This window comes from Bacillus rossius, chromosome 11 (assembly GCF_032445375.1).
Source record: "Bacillus rossius redtenbacheri isolate Brsri chromosome 11, Brsri_v3, whole genome shotgun sequence".
In the NCBI taxonomy this organism is placed as follows: domain Eukaryota; kingdom Metazoa; phylum Arthropoda; class Insecta; order Phasmatodea; family Bacillidae; genus Bacillus; species Bacillus rossius.
In genome coordinates this window covers 47,951,647-47,978,378 of record NC_086338.1, presented here as the reverse complement: position 1 = coordinate 47,978,378, position 26,732 = coordinate 47,951,647, and the positions used below count along the sequence as shown (strand labels likewise).

General features: G+C 40.3%; 1 protein-coding gene across 1 annotated transcript in view; it reads right to left on the bottom strand.

Moving 5' to 3' along the window:
• Positions 1 to 26,732, bottom strand: part of LOC134536462 (paired box protein Pax-6-like) — a 164,717-nt gene that overhangs the window by 90,710 nt on the left and 47,275 nt on the right. Inside the window, exons 4-6 of the mRNA XM_063376180.1 lie at positions 19,181 to 19,361; positions 6,967 to 7,127; positions 4,663 to 4,793 (exon numbers count right to left, since the gene is read on the bottom strand). Of these exons, the coding sequence (XP_063232250.1) occupies positions 4,663 to 4,793; positions 6,967 to 7,127; positions 19,181 to 19,361 (473 nt within the window). The remainder of the gene's footprint in view (positions 1 to 4,662; positions 4,794 to 6,966; positions 7,128 to 19,180; positions 19,362 to 26,732) is intronic.

Genomic DNA, 26,732 nt, shown 5'->3' with positions numbered 1-26,732 from the left:
ATAAAAAAAAATCTGTAAGTATGTATATCTATGCTTAACAAGTGCGTGTCTCGTGCGATCCGTCTCAAGACGTCAATCAGCCGCCGACCTATTTCCAACGGTTGTAAACGCTGTGAGAATGAAAATGTTTTGACCCGATAAAGCGGGTTCGTTCCCGGTCGACCTTTGTGCTCTTTGTGCTGTGATGGAAAGAGAGGGATACAGTGGGGAGGGACAGAGAGGGAGAGAGAGGGGGAAGGGGGGATAGACCTGATCACGTGCGTGACGTATAAGGTTTCTCGTAACGCAAGGTGGGCCAGTGTATGAGAGTAATGAGCGCGGACAGGCGTAGTCTACCTCCACGGAGAGTCATGTTCCCCGGATAACCTTACCAGAACAATGGCTGGGGGAGGTTCGCTGCAGGACAACAAACAAAATAAATAATTTAAAAAATTCGTTGTCTGTAAAGTCGGTTTACGGACGATAGTTTTACGTGACAACGTCATAACAAAACATTGATGAAATGATTGCATACTTTTATTAATAAAATTGAATCATTTTTATTGAATTATCACTATTTTGTATGGATACAAAGAAGGAGTGAAATTAAATCTACAATTTAATTGATAAATTTACTTTTATTTGCACTCATTAATTCAAATATATTTATTACTTTAACGAAGAGATTATTTTAACTATAACTTTTATACATGTTTGCTATTTAACTTCTTCCAATCTGTGTTATTCTGTTAAGGATAGGACGATGATAGGAAAAGTAGGAAACGAATGTGAGTGTTTCAAGTTTAATGTGCCTCTAAAAAGTCAAATCGATGGTTGTTCCAATCGAGTGGAAAAGAGATAGATGCGGCGCAAGCGTACAATGAGCGTAACGGACACAGCGTAACGGGACAATGTGCGTTACGGGAAACTTTTTCGTGCGTGCAGCCGGCGTTCATCGATTTATGAGACGTTGTCACGTCAAAAATACTTTTCAACTTAACACTACACTATATGCATAACTTAGACGTATTCGTTTGTTGCTTCAACTGAAATAAATATTATATCAACAACAATAAGTAACACCGAGGGGAATAAAATTAAGTGAATAATAACATTGGAATTTAAATAGACGCTTGCCTGCCTACTCTTCTTTCTCCTCATCACAATTACAAGAACCCCTGACTATTTTTAAAACGTTAAAAATATGATTTTTTTCACTATTATTCTTTTTTATTATAATTTAAACAGCTCGGTGGCCATAAGTTTTAATTTTTTTTGTTAGTTTTAGGGAAAACGTAGGGGAATATCATAATCATCTTAGTGCTGTATTCTATTAAGAAAAAAAAAGGGTAATTTTACTTACTATGTCCGCGCGTTAAATGTTACAATTTGTTGGCATAATATAACAACTAACTTTAATTTTGCATGCAAATAATTAATAGAAATAAAATAATAAAAGGAATGGAGTGATATTACAAATACGGTTCGTAAAGTATAAAATCAATAAAAAATTTATATATAAATAATATTCCAAATTCATACGAACCGTGTAAAAAATTTATTATTAGTTTAGTAAAATAATCAAGATAAATTTTAATTAATATTGAAATTCAATAAAAATGCCAAATATTTATACTATTTTATACTTTTAATAATTTATTAAATAATAATGTTATGATTTATGATGCAAATAAATTATAAAATTCTGGAACACAACCTCAATTACATAAATGTACTTGAAAAATGTTTATGAACACAATTTCTGTGACTAATATTCACAATGTAAAACTTTTTTTTAGTTATATGGACCAGTATTCAATATCAATAACTAAATATGTGATTCAAAGTTACATACATAATTTGTATTAGTATGTAGCATTTTTTTCATTATATTAATTTTTGTTGCATGCTGCAAACACAACATAAAAATTCATTCTCACCATTGTTTCACAACGCGCCTAAAGAAGTAAAACTTATAGCGCAATCCGCGCTGCTGAAAGCGCAGTCTAGTGCACGTTCTGGGTTCGAGTCCCGGCTAAGGAATGGGTGCGAATTTGTTCCGTCTGAATGAGCCATAAAACCATGTCCAACTCAATAAATTAAAAAAAAAAAAAACAAACATAGGCCTATGCATGTCAATAAAAAAATCCATAAAGGAGGAATGACTTATTCATTGTTGACAAAAATTATTATCAACTAGCCAAACATTTGAAGAAAAAAAAATGGCGGAGCGTAATTAACCGTTGTCTTTTACTTTTAGTCCATCATTACAATCACGTCAATTCAAAACGAACTAAATTTAAACTCAAAATTTTCGAAAAATATATTTGTGTGTGTACGATGTTATCACTAGTAAAAAAAACTTTTTAATAGGATTTTAATCATTAGTACCACGCAAAAACAACTGGAGAAATTCGCCGTTTCAATGACTCCACGATTCTCTACGTAATCGGGCGATCGAGACGACAGAGCTCTTTTTCCCTGGCCTCCACGTTCAACTAACATATCGCCGTGAGATGTTTTCCCTTTGGGGCTATATATAAGATCATGTATACGTTCCACCGATACCTAGTGATTCGCCAGAGTTAAGACACAGAACTGAACAGGTTATTGCCTCCATTACTCCGGACGTGTTAACCAAAGTGGAACAATTGTTGTGGTTGGATGTGTGCCGTGTGTAAAAATAAAGTGTGATGTAGGTGGCGGCAGAGTTTCCACTACGTTAGTGTAACTGTGCATTTACACATAGTATTGATGTATTTTTACTCGTGTGCTCAAAAAAAATACTGTCAAACAGTAGGCTAAAAGTACAACTGAAATGGTCTGGTAAATATGGCATAACTGCTGATGCAATTTTACTCTGTGATATATAAATTTACATGCATGCATGTGAACTTATACAACTGTCGGTTAATTTTGCGTTAACAATGAACATTTTCTACTTTGAAACTTTTATTTTATGTTTCTTATAGTTGTTAATGAACAACGTGTAGGCTACATTCAAGCGATTTTAAATTTTACGTCATTTTCTAATAATTCAAGAAACACTTTTAGTTGATAGTGTACAGTCTTTACCACTTAACCATCGTGTACACAAACATATCTTTCAGCAATAGGAATACCACATTCGCAACCCAAAGTAAATTAAATAGCATCTTATCTTAAAAAATTGCAAAATATATTTTTTTCCTTCAGTTTCTTGGTAGTTGTAAATGTACTCTGACAAAATTATTTTACTTTTAGAATGACGCATAAGTGTACTGACAAAAAAAGATGCCATTGATTAATTTATCACTACATGTAAGTATAATTACATCCACGTGTGTAATTTAACACTTTGTTTATTGTAAAAAAAGATAAGGAATGGAGTGATATTATTACCGAAGCCTGTAGCACAATGTGGTTTTCTAGAAGTATTTGTGTATAATTACACCAAATATACTTTCTTCAAAATAAAAAGACAAAACTGTAAACTTAAACTTACAAGACCTTTGCATATGCAATTAAAATTGTAGAATGCAATATAGAAAGTCAGGCCTGGTGACATGGGCGAAGCCCCACTATAGCGATCCTAACGTCGTGAGCTCTAAGCATACGCGAAATTAAAAATCTGTGTTCGTTTCAATGGGTGACTTAAACCATGGAGGTAAGGAGTAATACCACCATGACTTAGGCACAGTTTTTCTCTAAATTCTGAAGGAGGAAAAACCCCCGTTCTTGTACTGAAAATAATACTGTTGTGTATTACCTACTCCAAAGTTCTGAAAATGCATCCATGCTTCATAATTATGTATACATAAAATAAATAGCAGTTTGAGTGAGATAAAATCTTAAAAAGTCTTATACTACCACAGGATCGTTGGGCGAATTTTTCGACGACTTTCATAAATTAACCTACTACAATATTTCATGTAATTTTGGGAACTGTTTCCACCAGAGATCAGGAAAGGGTACCTACAGATATAGCATTAGCCGTCAGACGTGAAGCCAATTTCTTTTTTCTTTCCTGATTTTCACATACCAATTTGGCGGACGATTTTGTTCATATTTTGTATCAGCTGTTCTAGCCCGCTTTTATAAAACGGCTGCTGTTCGGAAAGAAGGATCTGATCAAAATATCACTTGTCAATACGTTTTCATACATTAAAAGTACAAAATGAATATTTGTAATGATGCGGGCTTACAATTGTTCTCCAATTTATGGTACAACTAATCCTATTCTTTATACATTCTAACTTTTTTTCCTCTTGATACAAACCCCGAGGGGTTATGCAAGAAGGAATTTTCTTTTCCAAGTTCCTTCGTTCTGTATAATGTTATTAACCACCACTTTCTTTTAAATTTGGTTTAAGGGCGTGTTACCATTATATATATATATATATATATATATATATTAATTTATATATGAATAAATGCGCGATTATTAGTAGGTATATATATTTCAAAAACATATGTTTACTCATATAAATTTCAGTTTGAACAAATCCGTTTTAGTGCCGAGTCCACGCATAACAGTTGCACTCACTCCGGTGGTTCGACTACCATGCACAGGGAAGAACCACCGAGTGCAGGTACAGCTGGTACGTCTGTGAACGAAAGGTTCTCCGTGTGTGGTGCATCGAAGTCTCCGCCTCCCCCTGATCTGTGGTGTCCGCGGGGGGGGGGGGGGGGGGGGGAACTCACCCTTCTTGGCGTGCACGTCTGCGTCGTGGTCCGGGTCTGCCAGCACCGTGCAGCCCGCGGCGGCCGCGTGGCTGGGACTCAGGCCGCTTGGCTGCAGCGAGGGGAAGGGAGACCCCCCCGTCGTGGGGTACCTGCGGGCGCGCCGTCTCCTTTCAGTCCTTCTCCCACCAACATTACAAAACAAATTTCTCTTCACCCCCCCCCCCCCCCCCGAAATTAGAGACCGGAAAAAATTCCGCGAATTCATTTCGCGATAGGGCTATGAAATACAAATATTTGTACCTCAGTGCTGCCTCTGCCATTGGCTCACAACACACCTGGATGACTCTGGGCCAATGAGAAACACCCAACCGAAGCTTTATGGAGTCACAGGCTGCTACGTTCGGGACGTCTCACGAGACAGCAGCCAATGAGTGTGGGTGGCATTTGACCGAGTGTACGTAGAACTACGGAGTTCGCATCCTGCAGATCATCGAACCCGCGAAATTTTTTCCGGTCCCTACCCCATAATACGTTCCACGAACGAAGCACTATTTCTCAATAATTACAATTGGTCGACCTCCTGCAGATGTAAACAACATGGAGGCCTCCGGCAGATGAGAACAATATGGCATTCTTCAAGCCATCGGAAAGTTCAACTCAGGCGTTTGGGGGCTCAATGGTGAGGCCACCGGAACGAAAAGTGCAACGTTAGGGAGTGGAGCGATCTATTTCAAGATGGCGGCCGAGGTTAAGGTCATTCCAATATGGTGGCCGGGGTCAAGGTCAAGGATCGAGATCATATGTCGAGGTCATCCGAGAAGGCCTCCGTGACGTCACAATCCAAGATGGTGAACCCCGTTACCAAGAACCTTACCCTGCGCTCTGTCGCAGGACCGGCAGTTGTAAACTACTAGGTTGGCAGAGCCTAGCTGTTAGGAGCGTTGCGTTAGCAAAGCAAATGGGAGGCCTTGTCTTAAAGTGTTAGTATACGAGTGTTCATTTAACGTTTTTAAGAACCTTTAAATCAAACAAGTGCTTCAACCCTAGCATAAAATGAAATGATAGTGTACACAAATGTAAAACTTCAATTGTGAAGGTTTTTGGTGGCTGAGGTCCAACAGCCAAAATGTCAATAATAAGTAGTATTAAAACGCTTAAGGAGGTTAGGCTTTGACATCTTGTTTTTCATTTTTTTAACAATTTAACCCAATGTTTGGAATGCTAAGGCATAAATCATCTTTTCCCAGACCTTCGATACCTCGTTGCCACCACACATTTACTAACAGGTTCTAGTCTGCAAGCGCCGAGGGGAAATAAATTATTATTTCAGACGGGCGACTGCAACTATCACGATAATCACAACCGTTCAAAATTTTTGACTTGTACAAGCAGCCAAAGCCGAGTTCTACGCCATGTCAAACAAAAAAGGAAATATTAGCACGGAAGCTTTATTACAAGTGGTAAAAAAAAATATATTTGAAACGGCAAGATGGCGAGATCTAAATCCCCCCCCCCCCCCCCAATCTTAAAGCTAGCCTATTAATGAAATGATAATTTCAATGCGAATATGTCTGAGTCAATAGTAATTCCATGCTCATATAAACTGTTTCCTTCTTTTTAATGAAAATTAAAAAAAAAAATCTGGCAACACTTATAAGAAAGGACGTGAATTCTGAAGGATTGTTTTGTCTTCCCCTTAAACATTTAGCAATTGTGAATTAACAGCTTATTGTCAAGACTCTTGTTTTTAGGACGCACTGCTCATGAGCTATAAATGTCTAGATGGTGGGCTTGGTTTCCTGGAAACCCCGAGGAAGCTGAGGGAACGGGGACGCACCACAACGCCGAAATACCACAACGCCGAACGTACAATAACGCCGAAAACCATAACGCCGAATGCCAAATTGACTACAACGCCGACAGCTAGAAAACTGCTGTGTACCACAACGCCGAAATACATTAACGCCGAAAAATGTCATTGCAGGACTGCCACAAAGGTTAGGTTATGTTAGGTTAGGTTAGGCTAGGTTAGGTTAGCCTAGGTTAGGTTAGGTTGTGGTATTTCGGCATTAAGATACATTTAAGAAACACACACAAATTCATTCAGTTTGTTTTTAATTTTGCTCCCCCTCCCCGCAGCAACATTTTTCGGCGTTACTGTACTTCGGCGTTGCGGTACACAGCAGTTTTCTAGCTGTCGTTGCGGTCAATTTGGCATTCGGCGTTATGGTATTCGGCGTTATTGTACGTTCGGCGCTGTGGTATTTCGGCGTTGTGGTAACGACCCGAAGGGAACCGGAGGACGGATGAAGAGGCACTGACCAGGGGTTGGGGCGCGGCCAGGCCGCCTGCCCGTTGAGGATGCGCAGCTTGTCGTACACCGAGTCCGCCGGCGACGGCATGGGCGGCGACTGCTGCTGCTGCTGCTGCTGCTGCTCCTTCTGCGACGCCAGGTTGCGCAGCACGCGGTTGATGGAAGACACCTGCGCATCACAGCAGGGCCGCGCCACGGTGAAAAAAGTTTTTTTTTTGGTCTCGTACCGCCGCGTCTGGAATGCGACATGATACGACCACTCCAGCGTTTCTCTCTGCCTTGTGATAGGCAGGCGGCCGCCCGCGCAGTGATGCCAACTCCTACAGAGTGTTCCCCCTAGGACCAACTTCAAATCCCCCTAGATTTAGATAAAAAAAAACCTCTAAAGTTTTTATTGTACACCCTGTTTGAGAGCTGAAATTATTTTCGCCACTTGTGTTGCTGTTCTTTCTTCACTTTGTTTTCAAGATATACACTTTAAATTCACGCCCTCAAAAATTTTCTTAAATAATGTACCCGCTGAAAAATCCCCCTAAATAAATTTACCCCATAAAAAAACAGCATTGCAGCTTTGTTCCCCCCAAATTTGGGGGGAAAACCCCAAGTTGGCATCCCTGCCACCCGGGGAAAAAAAGTCATTGACTTTTCTTTTTTTCCGGCAGGCCTTTTAGAAAGCGTTTGCTTCCTCACAGAATAGTGGTGATTTGTGTGCCGATATAGTAGGCGTGTAACCTTAGGGAAACTCAACCAATCCCAAAACACACACGATGCTGCAGTTTATTTTAACACGCTCCAACTATAGCTAGGGGATGTAAAAAAAATTCTCGGTTTAAATACCCTCCAGGATAGACTACACGATCCTGTATGCACTCGGGCAAACTGCGCCTGCTCATTGGCTACTGACTCGTGACACCTGTTGACTGGGATGCTTGCATTTCGATTTTTCTAGTGTTGAGGGTTTTCCATTGGCTCAGAGACATTCTGGTAAACTGTGGTCCAATCGCTGAAGCAGCATGAAGGTAATCGAGTTTGGTTTCTAGCCTATCGCGAAATAAATCGGCTAATTTTTTTCGGTCTGTATCTAAAGCCACTGCTTCACTCGTCGTCGTGGCATTTTTCCTTCATTTTTGACGTGGATACGTGAATTTTTTTACCAAAGATTCCTCCGGAAACCTGTTCTTGTTATACTACAAGAAAAATATTGAACATTTGTACGAAAACTGCTATTGTTAGAGACCGTAAAAATTCTTGGATTCATTTCGCGATAGGCTAGACTTCAAACACAAGTATCTTTGTATTGCTTCTGTGATTGGCTCACAGTTTATCTGAAGGAATTTAAAAAATAAAAAACCTTTAACCAAAAAAAGGTCAATTCGCAAGCATCCTAGTTTACAGGTCTCACTAGTCAATAGCCAATGAGGTGGTGGCATTTGCCTGAGTATGTAGGGGGTTGTGGAGTCTATCCTAGAGGCCATTGAAGGGCGAATTTTTCCAGTCTCTACTTACAGTTTAATCACGTGACGTCAGTAGTTGTAGGCACTCACGGACAAAAAAAAAGCTAGTGCATTTTTTTTTGTCTTGGGTATGTATTGAAGTGCGTAGAAAACAAATTTTGTACGAGTTAATTTTTTGCACGAAAATTTCGCTAATTAATATGGTTACAAAGTGGAAATGAAGCTCAGATTCCCTTAATTGTATTTGGGGGTTAGTGCACAGTTATTTAGACTCGCGCTGGACCGAACTAGGCCAGTAATAAGCAAATACTGGAAAAAATTCGCTCCAGGATAGACTCCACGATCTTATGTATAGGTACTTGTTCATCTGCCGCTGACTTGTGAGGCTTCTGAACTGGGTAACTTCTGATTCGATACTTCTTCGGTTGAGGGTCTCTAATTGTCCAAGAGTCTTCCAAATCAACAGCAAACCAATAGCAGAAGCAGAACGAAGGTGTAATTATTTTAATTTCAGCGGCTTTCTTCCGTTGAGAAGAAGAAAAAAACAACAATAGTTAAACCAATATTGACCACGGCAGTAAAGTCGTTATCTCGGCGTGGGCCAATGGGCACTTTTAAGTGTCTTTATGATGAATGGAACAGTTTGAGCCCATATTGTTTCAACGGAACGTTTTTTTTTTCTTTTCAAAAATGGTTGTTTGACGAACCACTCGCGATGACTGGGTTGTACAGGAGCTGTCGGGAGCGCATAAGGCGCGGAATTGTAAGCGGGAGGACCATCGACCATGAGTGAAACCGACTCCAGGTTCCGTTAGCATGGTTCGCGAGATGACATTTCCCTCGTCCACAGCCGTTCAAGGGGTTTTTTGTGGTGAAGGAGAAAGAGGAGAAAGGGGGGGGGGGGGGTGATCGATCCTAGCCACTCGAAACCTGCGGCGCGACGTCCACGGGAACGTTTTCTTTGACGGTTCGCGGATGAGGGTCCGCAGAGTGGCGTCGGAGGTTAAGTGGTAGAGGACCCCGCGGCGAGAGACGTCTTACGACGGAGAGGAAAGATGAGAGAGAGAGCTTGTTTCGTCGTCTCGATGTCAAACCTTTGCGAGGGGAGGACAGGGAATGAAAACACTACTGCGCACTTCCCCACCCCCTCCCCTTTCCAACCCCGCTACTGACGTAGTCGACCCAGCCCCACTGGAGAGACCGCCGCTCCGATAAAGAGTCGCCCCGACGTACTTCAGTCCGTCGCCGCAACGGAGAGAGAGAGAAAAAAGAGAGTGAGCGAGTTCTGTCGGGACAAAAAAAAAAACCTGTCCGAGACTCTGGTCCTGTCTGTCCGTGGTTCCTCTGTACCTCGAGATCGGCGTGTCCCGCGCACAACATGTAATTTCTGATAAATACAAAGATATTTATATGTTTGTAAATTTGTACATTCACGCGGAAAAAAAAAACTGTATCACTGCGAAATAGCGTTCGCAGTAACGTCGGGTATGGATTCTTGCCTGGGCATTTAGGTACTGTTTTTGTTGTCCCAGTACCTCCAGTCGTTAAAGTTATTTGTAAACAGTTTCCCGAGCAGCATATTAATAAGAATGATAAAAAGAAGTCCAATTATTGAATATTACATTACCTTTTCCATGGTTGAAAAAAATATGCTCGAATGAATCATCAATTGAATAGAAGAAAAAAATCATGCGCCAATTTTCGTAAGAAACACTATAATCACGAAAAAAAACTTACCTCATATATTTAAAAAAAAACATAGATGTGTGTTTTGCAAAGCTGCAATATTATTCTTGTAGTATTAAAATACATTTCTTGACAACTGGTTTGCAAAGGATTTTTTTTTTAAAAGTACGGATTTTTTTTTCTGTGTAGAGGACCGAGTGTTTAGCGGATCAATTGGTAGCCGAGTAGACTCGGAGCAAGTACAGCTAACAGCTCCAGCACTTCAATAAAAGTGCTTATTGCACAATCTGCCACACTTCCAAACATTTCTTATCACATAAAAAAGTTTTAGCCAAAAAAGTAATATTTATTCTAGAAATTACTTCTAATCGTATACCTATATCGAATTATTAACATATTTTGTTTAATAGTGATATTACATCTTCTGTAGTAGATAGATTTCCATGAAATTTTGTACTGTCATGACGAAATTGTTAAAAAAAAAACAAAAAAAAACGAGTTTAATAGAAAATTGGTTTACGAGCATAACCACAAATTAAATGGTAAAAAATTACTTAAAAAAACAAGCATCACACTTAAAAAAATATCATGCAAAAAAAAAAGTTCAATTAAATACGGCGCGGTTTCTGCGAAGATTGATTTATTTGTAATTACGAAGAACTTTTCGTTTAAATCTCAGAGGAGGAATGTTCGTTGGAAAGCACCCTACGTAAATTTTTTTCTGTGATTCCTAACAGTGTAACGACTGCAACAGGTAGTATTGTGGTTGAAGTCTACCTGAAGCCGCTCGTGTGACGTGGGACGAACTGTAACGGCTGCGTCGAGACCCGCGCCACGCGGCAGTCCCGGACACGCACCGACCACGGGAACCCCCCACGACGACCAAGGTTTGGGTAGGGGAGAGAGGGGTGATAGCTTGATGAAAGTGAAACGAGGTGGCGGCGTCGTCGGCGCGCCGTGGCCGCGCGCTTGCATTATGGATGACGCCACGGCGAAGTCTCGGGGCGGCTTCTTCCTTCTTCTCCTTCTTCTCCTCCTTCCTCTTCTTCCTCTCTTCTTCTTCTTCCTTCTGGTAAACGGCGCGGTTCCGGCCCGGAGGGATGCCTTGCCCCCCGATGTCGCTGTCTGCGTCCGTCCTTCGGCATCCCCCCCCCCCCCCTCCGCGCATTTAATCCTCTCTCCCTCTACCTTTGAATATATATATATACTGTATAGAAGTCGCCAGCCCAGGTTAAAATTTCTAATACGGTTTTAAGGTAGTTGGTTAATTCACCGCCGCAATCGCCACCATCTCTAGGGCATCGACTTGTGGTGGTCCCTAGCGGACAACTGTCGAACTCTTCAACACCCCTTCCCCCTCCTACTGAACGACCTTGAGCTGCAGTGAATGATGGATGGGGGGTGCGGGGGAATGACAGCGGGTGACAGTGGTGCGCTCTAACGTGTAAATAACAACTAAGACGATGCAGGGCGTTACGGCAGCGCACTGCAGCGGTGAAGTTCCCAAGCTGCTCATCATACGCTCCTGAAAAACGTAGAGTAAATCCTATCCACTAGCGACTTCTATACAGTATATATATTCAAAGCTCTACCATCGTGGCCAGAAGACCCAGCGTCGTCACCTTCCAACGGCTGCGACGATGCGGCCGTCTGTACGTCGTCTTCCACTGTCCGGGTACTCGTTGACGACTGGCCACTGAATTACACGTTACGCAACATACGTATTTCGACATGCACGTGACTGACAAAAGTGTTAGAGAGTCTTTCAGCTACTCGCCAATGATGTGTACTAAACATCTGACCTCGGTAACGAGCAAATAAGAGTGTTTTCATAAGTTGCAAATACAATAATTATTATAGTACGAAATTCAGACACGAAATTCTTTAAAATAATGCCGAGCGTGATTAAAGTATACGCAAATCAATAATTCTGGACGCGAATCTCTCACGTAGTTTCCGCACCCGCCGCTGGACAAAATTCGCGTTGATTGTAGAACTTAATTCAGTTAAACATAAACCCAGACGCTCAGTGTTCTTACTTTCTATATTATTTACAATACGAATGTGGTTCAGATTCAAAGACGTGTACCAGCATTGAGAAGAACACTAGACAGTAAGTCGTATAGATGCTTTCAAATTTTTTTGTCGGAATAAACCTGCAGCTGAATTAGTTCAGTCGAATTCAGACTCGTCATTTCCAAGCATTGCATTCTGTGTTCTCTAGCGAATTTTGTCGACAGTTGAGTGTTGCTAGCAGTAGGGTATATAAAAGGGGCTCCTGGCCCTGGAGTCTGAGTGGGGATGGGGTCAATGACCCACCATGATGATGTATGGGCGGCCATCTTGGATGTCCTTGACCTTAGATCGTGACCATTAACCTTGACTTTGACCTCGGTTGCCAACATGAATTCCGCCATCTTGAAATAGAAAGTCCCACTCCCTGAACGTTGCACTTTTCGTTACGACAGCCATCTGTACATCCGAGCGCTCCAATTCTCGAACGTAGCACATTCGTTACGGTTGCCATCTTGAATTTTGACGTCCTGTCAGCCATCTTGGATCTTAAATCACAACGACTTTATTTTTTCGATTCTGATTAAAAACCCGAAATCTTGTTTTAGTCTACTGGAGACCGCCATATTGGATGACGTCACGACCGTCACACTAATTTTTTCTGTTCCGCTGGAGACCCCCATCTTGGATACCGACATCTTTGTTTGTGTGTATATAGGATACACGGCGTTTTTTTTATTCAAATTCAGGTAGCCATCTTGATGGTAAAACATAGTTACATCGTCGAGTTTCGTATCTGAAAAATATCCAAAATTTCATAACGCACTAGAATTGTAAATTCCCCCCCCCCCCCCTTGCTGCAATCGTAACTATTCTCATAACACCCAGATAAAGTGTTAGAGGGTACAGCCTTACTGCACTAGCTTGCACTCGGCGCGGCAAGGGGGGGAGGGAGGGACTCTCCTAATCTGTTCGCGCCACTCCCTAGGCTTTTCCTACCCCGCCTCCTTCCTGACTGAGCTGTTCTGAAGTATTCGCTCCTTGCCTCGCCCATTTTTCAACTCCCCTCCCCCCATCATCCCTTTCCATTACCGTCCTTTCCCAGAGATTCTATACCCCGTTAGCTTCCCCCCCCCCCCAATCCTTCCTCGCACGTTTTCCCCATTTCTCTTATCTCCCCGCGCAGCGTCATAAGCAACCGCTCTCGCTTTCTTCCCCACCCTCTTTAACCTGACTTTTTAAAACTTCAATTTGAAGTTTCCGCCATGCATTACGTCTCCCTAGCCCCCTCCTCCCCTCCCCTGACCTACGAGCCAACCCCGGGCCCTTCTGGCAATAAACTGTGTGTCGGCGGCGCGGGCGGAAGGCTGCTGTATCTCGCCGTTATTGGATGTCGGATGCAAATTTCCATGGCAACGTTGATAAAAGGATCCGAAGCAGCAGCAGCCAGAAGGCAAGGAGTTCAAGAGGGAGGGAAGCTGAAGGTATGTGAAGGGGACTCGCGGGGCCGGGGGGGGGGGTTGAAAAGCTCAAACGGCTGAAGGGGGGGAGAGGGGATACGCGCCAGGTTTGCGCGAGTCTCTTGTTGTTCGGCAACAGCGGGTCGGCGTGTTGCTTGCTTAGGAAAGCGTGTGTGCTTTGGCCACCGACGAAGACCAGCAGTCTCGTCGGCAAACGAAGGAAAGAGTGGGCTGCGGATGCGTTGCATGAGCTATACCTAAGACTGTACCAGGATCATCAATTTTTCTCTACTTACATAAAATTTGAATTTTTTTTTTTAGAAATTTTAAATCATACTTAAAATCTTAATTTATTTGTCGTTTACCTAAAAATACATTTTTTAAAATCATATAATATAATAAAACAAAACGTTGTATGCCTGGGTGTTACTAACCTAACCTGGATAAAATCAATTACCTACCAAGAATATGGAAACATCTAAAAAAAACAGTACAATACGAACTTAAAATAAAAATCGACTAGTAAGTGAAAAATCACACATTTAACATAGCCTATAAGAACATTAAACAATCCATTTACTTCAATAGTTTAGGGCCATGTATTTTTCGCGAAAATAAATTTCTGAACCCTCATTAGACTTCAGTATGCTGTATTCACGCGCCAGAATTTCTTCCTCGTGACTGACGTCCGTCTACGAGAGAAGCCATTGCCTTATTTGACCGGGACATTCAGGTCGTGTTGGCATCCTCTCTGAGATATTGTGGTAGGTATGCCTATATAGGTACACGCACCTGAAGGAAATACGACGAATTACGAAGCACAGACGATGCTACAGTGCTTTAACTCTCAGATAGTTTCAGGATCTCTTCGCGAAAAATACATGCCCCTGCTTATTGTTGAAGGAAATTTTTTTTTTTATGTGGCTTAGTTGGAAATCACGATTTTTTTTTTTGCATTGCAGTGTTTGTTTCCTCGTTGACAGAGTTAAATGCGTAATAAGCTTATTTCGACTATCAGAGCCGTTGAACAAACTAATTTTGGCATTCATATGGACAAAGCCTATCATACAATCAAATTGTCCCATGATACATAACTATCAATAATATTTTTTTCACGTTACACTTATTCGAAAGCGAGGAGATTAGAAATATACAATTAAACTAACACACTACACGGTTATTAAAGTTAGTACACAATCGAATTCTTAAGAATTCCTGCCCTCAGTATATAACTATGTATATTTTATCTTCCTCCTAAAAACCTAAACAAAATCTGCCATTCCTACCATCAAACGAAAATGATCGGATAGCAATAAGCGGGAAAAGTGTTTCTATACCTCCTCCCCCTTTTCCGTGAAATAAAAATCTGCGTACGTTCCTGTACGGGAGTGTGAAGATTTATGATTGTTGTTAATTCAAAAGAAGCTATGATATTAAAACTCGGGTATTGAGCTGATACATTTTTACAGCTGGATATATTTAAGCGCAAATATTATAGAGTTCAGGACGAGGTTGTACAAGCTGAGAACAGCGAGAATGCAATGAAAGAGGCTTGTGTCTCCCGCCCAGAGTAAGATCGACTCAAATTCGTTGGGATTACACTAGCCAGCATTTGGTGGAGCCACTGAGCATGGACGTAGCTCCCGGGGAGGGGGGGAAGGCAGGGAGGCCCAGTCCCCCCTGGATTTAAGAAGCCCCTGACTTTGAGGGTCCGGTGGCTGTCTTGCGCGTGCAAAATTGTGACATATAAAGGGGTTTGATGAACATAATAATTTCGAAACTGCATTTTATGGAAAACTTCCTGTATATTTTTAACATTTTTTTTTTGTGCTTTTTGAATTCACGTGGTTATAAATAGGCCTACGGGTAGAATACAATTGACAAGCAAACGTATACGGAGATGACGTGTTGGTTGACCCCACGCACAAAGCTCTCGTACCACGCGTCCATATCTCCCCCCCCCCCCCCCTTCCTGAATTTCCACTGGCCCCCTATAGATATGCCATTAAGTATGAAGATTTTCCAAATTCCGCAAGCGAACTACCTTTCAAGAAGAACAGACGTGCCTTTCGGAACAAATCACAGAACGAAAATGAAATCTACTGGAATACAGCAATGACCACCTCGATTCCTTCTTACAAAAAAAAAAAAAAAATACCAGCATCCTGTTTTTTGAGAAACCTGATCATATTATTGTGATCGGCGACTTGCATGATCACCATACTGCTGTGGCCGCAACATATGCGTTCTTATGACTAAATTAAAAAAAAATATCTTATTTTGGTTGTCAGTTTATCTCGTACGTAACTGGCTAATATGTGTCGTTAATTACAATGAAGCGCACACGAAGTACGTCGTTGTTTGTGAGTTCGCTATCTTTCACCAAGGAAATTGAAGGATTTAGTCACTCATCCTGGATAGTTTTTTTTTATCTTCTTTGGAGCAGACATTCTCTTACAGCATGATTGCTCACTTGAGACAAGTTATCGTTGGGTACGCAGAAAAAAATGGAATTGCAATAAAAGAAATGATAGATACAGGATTATTCGAAATTCGTGTTACATAGGTCAGGAGTTGACAGGACATAAGTATACAAGCACACGTCACCATGCATGCAGGCGCTATATATAGAGAGATCGGAAAAATTCGCGGGTTAATTTCGCGAGAGGCGAAATTCTAATCAACAACTCGTTCACCTAAATGCTGCTTCAGTGATTGGACCACAGTTTACCTGAAGGACTCTGAGCCAATGAAAAACTTTCAACAAAAGAATCATCCCAGTTGAAAAGTGCCACGAGTCAGCAGCCAATGAGCAGGTGTAGTTTGCTCGAGTATTTCATAAGCGCAAAAGTAATCATAACTGTGTGTTGTGGAAAGCTACAATATCTTTCTTGTGGTGTTACAAACTGTTTCTTGGCAACTGGTTTCCAAAGGAATATATACATATATATAATTGGATGTTGCTATGTATGACGTCAATGAACTCCAAAACCTTTTGACGGATCGCCATGAAAGTTGGCACATCTAAATGTGCCGCTAGATGGTGCTGCAGCGCATTAACTTCTAAATTGTTCAACCGATCGCCATGGATAAACAGAAAATCATAGGTCATAGACATACACACAACAATTGTGTGTCACTTCTCTACACACTGTCCACCACACTGCCATATTGCGCTATCAATTTTGCTTCAATTCACGGACAATATATCACCCGGAAACGCCGGGTACTGGAGCTAGTCTTCCGTAAAAGCACAACAATTTTTTTTTTTCTGTGTGTGTTATCGCCGGCACAGATACTCTCGCAGAAGTAGAAATGATGATGATACTGTACGTTGGTATTTTCACGTTCATGCAGATACTCTGTTAGATCAGTAGAGGATTATGGAATAGGCAAGCTCTCACGCATCATGGACTTTGACCCCTTGGGGAGGAGGAGGGTCAGGGAGGCCTGAGCCCCACTGGAATAAAAAAAAAACCTCTCTGAGGGTGCCCACTTGCACTTGCATAATTGTAAATGTGAAATTGGAATTATAAATTTATCCACCCACCTCCCCCTCTTGGAATCCTACAGATTTTGGCCCACGGTTGGCGTGTAAGTATGTATTGTAGCAGTAATTACAATATGATTATATATTCCTACAGTCAGCACGCTCCATTTGCCACATAGATACTCTCTTGCAGCAGAACAATGTAAGGATGAAGGAACTCATACTTTAGCATGTCTCACACTTGGATTACAGTGTGCATTTTAATGGACATTTACTCTTTCTCTCTCGCTCTTTCCAATGCATGGAATCTGATATTAGCGCTGTCCATTTGTTTCAGAATGCTCTGTTGCTAGATCCACACAAAGAGCAAAAACGTCTTGCCACAACTGTATAATGCAATGAAAAATAACGTACAAAATATTATTTTTAATACGAAACATTTGTAACATCAGTTCTTAAAACAAAATATTTGGTAGCCATTCATCAAGACCATTATCTGAAAATATCCAATTATTACTTTTAAGAAAATATAGCTGAAAGACGCCATTTCGGGTCACATTATTTTTCCATTAATTTTTTTAATAATTTAATATTAACAATTTTAGTCATGTTTTACCACATTCCATAATAATAAAATGTCTTATGATTAGTGAACGACCGCTACAAATAGTTTTTTCTGTGTGATAAAAAATAGATTTAGAATAATTGATACTTTGTTCGAAATGCAAAAAAAAATTGTAATGACACCAATTTATGGTCTTAGAAATATCAAAAAATAGTAAATTTGAAAGATCTTGAAATTAATTATAATTGTCGACAGTGTACTTAACAAATTTTGTAATGTTAATAATCCTGCTAGTATCAGTCTGGCAACAGTGAGGGCTCTGAACTGCAATCCAAGCGTGAGACAGACTATAGGTATGTTACCTTTAGCAGTAGATGGCGAGAGAGCAGCCACTACGCTCGGTATGTTGTCTCTCACAACGGTAAGGAGGAAGAAAGAGGATACTCGAGCTCGGTATGTTGTCTGTGAAAGCGGCAAGGAGGAATGAGGAGGATAATCGAGCTCGGTATGTTGTCTATCAAAGCAGCAAGGAGGAATGAGGAGGATACTCGAGCTCGGTAGTTGTCTATCAAAGCAGCAAGGAGGAATTAGGAGGATACTCGAGCTCGGTATGTTGTCTATCAAAGCAGCAAGGAGGAATGAGGAAAATACTCGAGCTCGGTATGTTGTCTATCAAAGCAGCAAGGATGAATGAGGAGGATACTCGAGCTCGGTAGTTGTCTATCAAAGCAGCAAGGAGGAATGAGGAGGATACTCGAGCTCGGTATGTTGTCTATCAAAGCAGCAAGGAGGAATGAGGAGGATACTTGAGCTCGGTATGTTGTCTATCAAAGCAGCAAGGAGGAATGAGGAGGATAATCAAGCTCGGTATGTTGTCTATCAAAGCAGCAAGGAGGAATGAGGAAAATACTCGAGCTCGGTATGTTGTCTATCAAAGCAACAAGGATGAATGAGGAGGATAATCGAGCTCGGTAGTTGTCTATCAAAGCAGCAAGGAGGAATGAGGAGGATAATCGAGCTCGGTGTGTTGTCTATCAAAGCAGCAAGGAGGAATGAGGAAAATACTCGAGCTCGGTATGTTGTCTATCAAAGCAGCAAGGAGGAATGAGGAGGATACTCGAGCTCGGTATGTTGTCTGTGAAAGCGGTAAGGAGGAACGAGGAGGATACTCGAGCTCGGTATGATGTCTGTCAAAGCGGTGAGGAGAATTGAGGAGGATATTTGAGCTCGGTATGTTGTCTGTGAAAGCGGTAAGGAGGAATGAGGAGGATACTAGAGCTCGGTACTGGAACAGTCAAAGAGGGCCAGAAGAAGGCACTCACGCTCAGGATGTTGTCTCTCGCACCGGTAAGGAGGAAGGAGGAGGATACTCGAGCTAGGTACCGGAACAGTCAACGAGGGCTGGCGGGCAGGCAGGCAGGCAGGCAGGCAGGCAGGCAGGCAGGCACTCACGCTTGGTATGTTGTCTCTCGCAGCGGTGAAGGAGGAAGGAGGAGGGTACTCGAGCTCGGTACCGGAACAGTCAAAGAGGGCCAGAAGAAGGCAGGCACTCACGCTCGGTATGTTGTCGTTGGTGCAGACGCCCTCCTGGAGCAGTCGGTCGCGGATCTCCCACGCGAAGATGGACGGGCACTCGCGCTTGTACTGGGAGATCTTGCCGACCACCTCGGCGGTCGCGACCCGCGGCTTGGACCCGCCTATGGCTCGCGGCCGGATGGAGCCCGTCTCGTAGTACCTGCAAGCACAGCGAGGCCCGTTTAGATCGCCGGGGTGCTGTCATAACTTAGAAACACACTACTTAGAAACACACAACTTAGAAACACATAACTTAGAATTTTCTAAGTTATGACTTTCTACATTATGACGTTTCTAAGTTGTGTGGTTCTGCGTTGCGTGTTTCTAAGTTACGTGTTTCTAAGTTATGATCGTTCTAAGTTGTGTGTTTCTAACTTGTGATAGTTATAAGTTGTGACTTTCTACGTTATGACGTTTCTAAGTTGTGTGGTTCTGCGTTGCGTGTTTCTAAGCTACGTGTTTCTAAGTTATGATCGTTCTAAGTTGTGTGTTTCTAACTTGTGATAGTTCTAAGTTGTGACTTTCTACGTTATGACGTTTCTAAGTTGTGTGGTTCTGCGTTGTGTGTTTCTTAGTTGTGTGTTTCTAAGTTATGATCTTTCTAAGTTGTGTGTTTCTAAGTTACGTGGATTTTTTCAAGTTTTCTCAGTTATGACAGTTCTAAGTTGTGACTTTCTAAGTTATGTGTGGTTCCCCAGATCCCCTCCCTGACCACGTCTCACACCTTCATTCCACGGAGTACGCCGGTCACAAGTTGCACAGTTACATTCGTAAACACACCAAACTGTGCCTAGTATACTGTTTAATTTTTATATTCTTTATTTGTAGTCACTACATAAAATCTTATCTTGACAAACATGCGAAAGAAGTTTTGTCATGCTTTCGTACAATACGATAAAAGCATAGTACATAAGTCAATGAGATGCCAAATATACATAATGCGTTTAAATGGTAGCCTTATGTGTAGCCTATATGTGTGAAATTTTTTTTTTTCGTCAGACCGGAAACAGAAAATATCGCGCGTGTTTCTTTTGCTGCCAAAGGCCACAGATTGGGACAAAAAGTTAAACTTCTTGATTATACTAATACTGAGTTCACTTACTTTGAACGTGTTTCCCAAAGAATATTCTCTTTGTTTTAACAAATCATAAAAAAAGGAGGGTTGTCTGTAAAATCGGTTTACGGACGATAATTTTACGTGATAACGTCGTAAGAAAACACTGATGAAAATTGTATACTTTTTAATTTTCAAATATTATTTACAGTTTTTTTAAAATTTAATTTAAGTAAGTTATTTAAATATAATCACGAACAATTAGTTATAGAAATAAACTAAAATCAAATCAATTTCAATAGATTGTTTATTTGAAATGACGAAATTGGACAAATAAATTTAATTTTTTAAAATTGCTGCTTTGAAAAAGCCCGCCTTAAACTGTTTGATATTCCTAGAAGATATTCTCGCACAGTGGTTGGCCGGTTCTTGCACGCTCGGCTCAGGTGGAATGTGACAATGAGTCATGCTTTTTTCGTGGGTGCAGCCGGCGTTCATCGATTTATAAGACGTTATCACGTCAAAAACTAGTTAAGTCTACAAGTAAGAACACTCTTCGCTTGTCCACCTTTTTTTTTTCGAACTAAAGATACGACCCGGAATACGAAATAGCCTATGGTATAAGTTTATACTAAGATTCAGTTATTTGAATTTATGAAGTAATCTTCGCGTATTTGAGTTTAATTCTTCGTTGAAAAGTCCATATAACTTTACTGTAATATTAACAGTGTAAAAACATATTACAGGATGAGCCTGATTTTAACCCGAAAATCTTCTGCTGCAATTTCATCACGGAAAAAAAATTAGTCTAAAACATACACACCACTCATGGTCTAACTGTGCTTCTCAAGGCTTCTATGCTCCTTTGAAATTGGAGTTCAGAAGTAGAAAAAGAATTTAAGAAAGATCAGATTTTCAAACCACAGAAGAAAAAAAAACTTATCCCTGTCGTTAAATAACTTATTCAAAACAATCGAGGGAAACAACACGTCCAAAATATGCATGCGAAATAAAAATGTTACCCGTAATTTTTTTTTCAGAAATCATTTTACGACATCGACCAGTTTTATGGTGGTTATAGAACTCGGGTTTCTTTTAACATTGTACAGATACATCCAGTGTTTCATCTTAAACTATGGCGTACGCAAGGGGAAGGGGTGGATGTGTCATTTTAACCCGAAATCCTAAATAAAATCTATAAAATATCTATTAGCTATATCCACCAACAATAGGAAACAATTTGAAAGCAAACAATGGGTTAAGTAGTCTTCCCCCCCCCCTCCTCCACTACCCAGCGCTTCGAATTGAAATTCTGCGTACGTTCTTGAATTAAACACTTTTTTTCTATTTTATGCAATAAGCCAGTTGTTTATACTTATACTTGTCTTGGGCAGCACTTTAAACCAAAAGTCATATATGTGTAACCTACCGCCTACCTATGTTTAATTAAATTTTTTTTGTTTTGAAATTGTAGCCTAAAATTGTCGTTGGTATTCTTACTCAGTTTATCTACTATATTAAAATTCTCTTTTAATTTTGTATATTTTACATTGTACAATGCGTTTGCTACCAATAACATATAGCCTACCATATAATGTAAAAGAAAACGTGTTCTGATTTTCGTTCATATGAAGAGTGGTACCATAATATACATAGGCTAGATTGTATTGGAAAACATCTTATGAGGCATTTTGGAATACCGGTGACGAACAGAATTTTCTTTATACAGACCATTCTAAATAATGTGGTCAAAATTGATGTGTTATGTCCCCTTTTTTCCGATGTCATTGTTCACGTGATTTGATATTCGTTTTCTTTGATTTCAATAAACATAATGAGAGAAAAAAATTAAATGTCCTTATAAATAGCCTACTGATTGTTTTTGAAGACAGTGGGATAGCTAAATAAGTGCGCATTCGTATATTGTAGATAGGGCATACCTAAACATACAGATAATATCTCATGATTTATCAGAGAATCATAACAAAATATTTTAACCAGTTGTATTGTAAATATTTGCTTTTGCTACTATTTTGATCATTCCAACTGCAAGATGAAACAGTGACGATGAAACAGTGAAGGTTTGAAACGTTTGTGTCACACCAAACATGAAGAAGTTTTAGCATTGAAAACGCCAAGAACACTAATTTGTAGAAATATCTGATGCGAAGTTCTTTCCTGTACTCTCTGGCAAGTGGATATATAGGCCTGTCTGTAGCTCGGAGGTTTAATACACTGTGTCACAAGACCCGTATTTTCAACATAGCAGTTCAAAGAATTTTAAATATTGCATCACTTACATTGCATACACTTAACTATTTTCTACCCAAAATACCTAAGTGAATTTTTTGACATAGCGTTGATCATAAAGCGGTATTCCAACACTTTCGATTAAGAAAGCGAATAAGTACTGCCTAGTTGGGATTTAACCGTACCCTAATTCGTAGAGACTGGAAAAATTCGCGCTTTGGATTACCTCTAGGACAGACTCCACCATCCCCTACACACTCGGGCCAATGCCACCTGCTCATTGGCTACTGACTCGTGACACCTGTCGACTGGGACGCTTGCGATTCGATACTTTTTTGGTTGAAGGTTTTTCATTGGCTCAAAGTCCTTCAGATAAACTGTGAGCAAATCAGAGAAGCAACATAAAGGAACAGTTGCTTGGATTCTATCATGTTGTGAGATGAATCCGTGAATTTTTCCGGTCTCTACTAATTCGCGGGCCGTATTCCAAAACGTGTCCAAACCGAATCCCAGTAAGAAATCAAATGGGCAAGAGTTTTAATAAACGGTGCCCTGCGCGAGGCTAGAAACGGGTTCCAACGCATTCTTGCGGACTTTTAGCAACCACCGATACAAATCTTGCGGCAAAAATCATAGAGATAGCAGCACCGTCTCACGAATTAAATGGCGTTATTTTAATTTCCTCAAGCACTATATTTAATTTGCGATTATTTATTGTCATGACTATTAAAGTGTACAAAATGTTCTTAAGTATTCCAGGATGGTTTCGCTATCACAAAGTTTCATTTGGCACACAAACATTCTTGGTACGTTCCCCGATTATCATATAGTTGGACAACCATTTGGACGAAATCAACAAAAAAAATTAGCTCTGTGCATGCGCTGAATTTGGGCAACCGATACGTCACAGATAGGACACCGAAATCTGCCCCTGTTGTGCACTATGAATCTGGTTAAGGAATAGGTGGAGCATATTCAAAACATAAACCCTTATTTTTGTGACTTGTAGGCCTACTAACGGCGTTGTTGTATGTATGTCACTAGAAAAAAAACATCAAGCTGTGGTCAAGCTTTTGGTTAAAAGTGCATTTTGCCCGAAAGTGGATATAGTATGTTATGCCTCCGAGGTACAGATGTATATATATTTTTTTACCTTCGCCGAAGTAATATTTTTTTTGGAAACTCTGGCAAGACGAAGATAAAAAAAAAAGCGAAGTAGAGAAGAAAGGTATAAGGGGGACGCCATGGGGATGATTTCTCTTTCCGAACCTTCTTTTCGACTGCTCCTGAAGATAGCTCGCACATCCATACGTACACACACACATACACACGCGCGTATACTTAACACACACACGCACACGCACGTATACTTAGTACCACTCGCCGCGGAAAGGAAAACGTCTGCGGAAGGCAGCGGCAAAAAAAAAAAACACATCCGTTTATTTACGACGAGCCTTCAGGGCGAATAAAAGGAGGATGACACATTCTTAAAGTTGACTTAACCCCCTCACACTCCAGATCTTCTCTTTTTACTCCTTAAAAACTTTCCCCCTCCCCCACCCCCTTTTCTAAACCAACGTTCCTGACTGGGATGCGCTCTTAAATTTCTGAACGAAAGTCGAGACGCCCCAAACAGGACCTGGGCGTCGCTTGAAAAGAATCTCATCTATAAAGATGGCAGCCATGTTTTCCGCTTCATCGGGTCCCCCCTGTTGGCTGGGAGCTGGTTTTGCGAGGTGGGGGGTGGGAGAGGGTGACTAGATAAGGGTGGGGGCGGATGGTCGCCGTAGGGGGGGAACAAGGGAGAAGGGGGGAAACAAGGGAGAAGGGAGGGGGGAGAAACAGTCGTTGGGGTTAGAGAAAAAAAAAGGGGGGGGGGGAAGAAGACTGTAGGCGGCAGAGAGTCTGCGAACAACTGCGCTGGAGTCTCTCTTTTTTTTTCGCTACGCGGCCTTCGTTGAGTTGAAGGCAAAGTCTGTGCAGTGTAACTTATCCCTCAGATCTGACGCTTCTCAAAAGAAGTAGGTACCTACAGTACCATTGGTACTCATGTCCACAAATGTTACTTGCAAAGCAGCTCTTAGTGGTTTTTTTTATTATGCATGCATGGGTAATTTTAATTTAATGAAATTTTTGGACATATGCCAAAAAAACTCAAGAATGCAAAAAAAACAAATAAAAATGTAAACACAAACCCACAGAGAACAAGCCTAACTCAGGTGATATCGAACATAAGCACGCAAAAATGAACCTAAAGAGGTAAATTCCTTCTACGGAATTATTGTGCTGTCTGATTTTTTAAGTCTGAATGTGTTCGTCGGTGATATCGTCTTTGTTTTGACCATAATACCTGCTACAAATTGTAGCTGTGTAAAGGCTAATATGTTAGAAATTTGTGTAATAGCTTGACAGTAACTAGCTAGGAAGAATTGTAAAGATGCCAAAGTGTAGTGCATATTGATAAACAAACATAATACCAACACATATGCAAGATATTAACGTTAAAATTCGTTAATTTAAACAAAAATTGTTTTGCTATGTAAATAGGAAATGCAGTAGGTGTAATGTTTTCATTTTGACTTCAGTATTAATATGGCAAATATTGTACATACCAAAACCCTTACTGTTTACCTCCATGTTTGGCTGCGTGAATGTTTTATGTGGTAAATCCATTATTTTAAAATGACTTTCCACGCACAAAAATTTTAATCAGTAGGCTATGTGGGCTCAGTTAAATGTGTAAACGGTTTTTAAGGTTAGATTAGCTTCTATAAAACATTTTTCAATGGTGTAAAATAGTGGTTAGGCGTTTTTCAATGCAGCCACTTAAATAGGCCTATACTTTTTACAAAAAAAAAAAATTCCAACGGAAGAGCACACAATCTACAATATTACTAAATCTTCTGGTATTTAGGCCCAAATCAAATTTAAGTGAGTTTTTTTATGTGAAATTTATTTACAGCCAGCAACGCAAGCTGAGACTATGACCAGAGCGGAACGAAATAGTGAGGCGCTCGATGGAATGTGCATATTGTGTATTTGCGTATGCATACTTCTAAACTTGTATACTTATATACTTCGTCACTCGCGTATGTTATCACTCACGTGTTCGATCACTCGCATATTTATTCACTTGCATACTTGCACAAATTTTTATAGAGTTTAACGAATAAGTAATTGGGAAAGTACTAGTTATTTACGAATTTATTCTCAGTTTGGATTTTTTTTTTTTGCGTAATGTTCGAAGAAAAATATTAGAGGACACATAGTAAATAAAAATATATGAATTCTACTACCCCTAATTGTATATTTGTAATTTTCCTCATACCAAACGCTATCATATTACCGTTTCACACATTGTACATTTAACATGTATTTATGTAAATAAAATTATATGTATATTGATTCTTGAAATGACCATTTAAAGGGTTGAATGTTTTAACACCATTTTTAATTTACTTTTATTTTTTCGTAATTGATTTCATTTTTGATCCTTTGTGATCTATATTCATATTCGAGGTGTAGATTGGAGGTAGGCCTACTCTTTGCGATATGAATCCGAGATTTCTGATTTGAGGAAAATGGGATCCGATACATCTCTAACTTTTATTACCAATATTAATAATGTGGCAGTCATGCTTACAATGCTTATATTGAAGCCCTTTGAGGTATCCTTGGGGTAGAAATGTTTAATTTAATATAATTCTTTGGACACACGCCTTTGCAGTTTTGCACTGTTTGACGTGGAAAAAATTTCAAGAATGCAAAAATAAGAAACCTCGGACTACACAGGGAACAGATTGATCCAACTATGAAACTATTATGGACAACACAACGACGACAGCACAGATGAAACTGCCAAAATTTATATATCAGACAGCACAAGAATTCCGTGGGAGGAATTTAGTCATGAAAAAATAACAACACAGACAACACAGTGGGCTAACAACGATGAAACATTTTAAACAAGAACAGTAAATGCAGACAGACAACAAACTTGGACAACACAGAAAACATACGAACACAACGATGAAAATAAGCAGGTATCACACTGTAAAAAAATAGTTTTTTTTTTTTTTTTTTTTTTTTACCAAGGATGGTCCTTGGAAACACAGTTGAACCATTTGCAATTTTACAAACCTCTGCTTTGCATTTTTACAAGTGATATCGTTGGCAAATGAGTTACCAAGGAATTTCCTTGCAAAAAGTAGGCCTACAACCATTCTT